Genomic DNA, 2,077 nt, shown 5'->3' with positions numbered 1-2,077 from the left:
AACTCTAGTACTGAATATAACCTCTTTGGGGAGGGGGGGGGGACATCATTACCTCAAACAAGAGCTGTGCCAATTCGACTTTACTATTCGACATCCATGATTTTTGCACTATTCACAGCTATTCGAAGCGTAGCAGAGCCATTCGAATGCCGTGTGATTTTTAAAAAACAACAGATAATGGATTTTCGTCTCATTTTTCTCAAACTCAAATGTAGAAAAATTAGAGCACATTATACCTAAAATCATTAAGATGAATATACAGAAATACTCTTTATTTGATTGTTACGAGACAGAGTGAAAAGAGGATCCTACAAGAGTTATAAAACAATCCTTTAGAGAATATCTCTTACTATTCAATATTCACTCGTCACTCTTGAAGCGCAGCGAATGTTTTTTTCATGAAGTTAGCTGTGGCAATGAGCCCCACTAACCCTACTCGAAATTTTGAGCGCTATGAACGGTGATGTGATGTCAACACGTTGCACTGTCTACGACAACCACACACGCACGCTCTGTGACTGGGGTTGAACAGCGCAATTCAGATCTAGACTATAACAATTTAAGAAAGACGATTCGACAGGGCTTCGAATAGCGAAAGTTAGATCTTGTCTTATCACATATAAGAAAATACGATTCGAAGGCGCTTCGAATTACGAAAGTTAGAACTTGTCTTATCACATATAAGAAAAAACCATTCGACGGCGCTGTGTATAGCGAGTGAATGTAGAATAGCAGCACATAGGTCTGGGTTTATGCTTATCATAATATACAAGAAAAAAACAACATTCAACGGAGGTATTCGAATGTCATGAATAGTGAGCTCACGGTTCGAAGCTTCGATGATTTATTGTTTATTCAAAATCGCACAGCACTACCACAAACTCTAGTACTAAATATAACCTCTTTGGGGGGGGGGGCATCATTGCCACAAACTCTAGTACTAAATATAACCTCGTTGCCTCAAATCTCAGACACTTATAGTTATAGCTGGTGCACCAGGAACGCGTCGCTGGCTAATGAGAGCATGACAATGTGTGGATTGGATGATGTGGGCAGCTATGTCGGCGCTGTCCTACCAGGGATTTACTTCCTACTCACCAACATCATGCTACTCAACCTGCTTATAGCCATGTTCAAGTGAGTCGATGTGTGTGTGTGTGTGTGTGTGTGTGTGTGTGAGAGAGAGAGAGAGAGAGAGAGAGAGAGAGAGAGAGTCGATGTGTGTGTGTGAGTGTGTGTGTTTTTGTGTTAGTGTATCTTTTTGTGTATGTGTGTTTGTGTGTGTATTTGTGTGTGTATGTGTGCTTGAGTGTGTGTGTGTGTGTGTGTGTGTGTGTGTGTGTGTGTGTGTGTGTGTGTGTTTGAGCGTGTGTGCACACACGTGTGTGTGATGTTTGTGTATGTCTGTTTGTGTATGTGTGTTAGTGTGTGTATTTGTGTGTGTCTGTGTACGTATGTGTGTGTCCATATGTGTGTGTATTTGTGTGTGCTTGTGTATGTGTGTTTGGGCATGTGTGTGTTTGTTTGTGTGTCTATTTGTGAGTGTGTCTGTATGCATGTGTGTCTGTATGTGTGTGCGTTTGTGTGTGTGCGTGCGTGTGTGTGCGTGTGTGTGTGTGTTTGTGTGTGTGAGTTTGTTTGTGTGTTTGTGTATGTGTGTTTGAGTATTTATGTGTGTGCGTGTGTGTCTATGTGCGTGCGTATGTGTGTGTGTATTTGTGTGAGTGTGTGTGTGTGTGTATTTGTGGGTGTGGGTGTGTGTTTGTGTGTGTGCTTGCGTGTGTGTGTGTGTGTGCGTGTGTGTGTGCGTGTGTATGTGTTTGTACGTGTGTATTTTTGTGTGTTTGTTTCTTCTTTCCTATCAAACATCTATCGTCATTATCTCTCCTCCTTCTTTTTTATGTTTTGTTACTTTCCTGTAACACCTCTAACTTTTGGCGCTCGTATGACCTTATACAGTTGCGAGTGCCGTGAAACCTCTACTAAAACAAACAATTGTTTGTTTGCGTGTGCGTGTGTTTGTGTGTGTGTGTGTGTGTGTTTGTGTATGTGCATGTGTGTATGTGCATGTGTGCAT

At 41.6% G+C, this 2,077-nt stretch overlaps 1 protein-coding gene across 1 annotated transcript in view; it reads left to right on the top strand.

Moving 5' to 3' along the window:
• The window catches only part of LOC101860829 (transient receptor potential cation channel subfamily M member 8), a gene marked incomplete in the record, with an annotated part of 11,612 nt that extends 10,471 nt beyond the window's left edge, over nt 1–1,141 (top strand). Inside the window, 1 exon segment of the mRNA XM_005102977.2 lies at nt 972–1,141. Within this exon segment, the coding sequence (XP_005103034.2) occupies nt 972–1,141 (170 nt within the window).
• Between the last annotated feature and the right edge of the window lie 936 nt (nt 1,142–2,077).

The sequence above is a fragment of the Aplysia californica genome, unplaced genomic scaffold (genome assembly GCF_000002075.1).
Source record: "Aplysia californica isolate F4 #8 unplaced genomic scaffold, AplCal3.0 scaffold00352, whole genome shotgun sequence".
In the NCBI taxonomy this organism is placed as follows: Eukaryota; Metazoa; Mollusca; class Gastropoda; order Aplysiida; family Aplysiidae; genus Aplysia; species Aplysia californica.
This window is presented reverse-complemented; position numbering and strand designations above follow the sequence as displayed.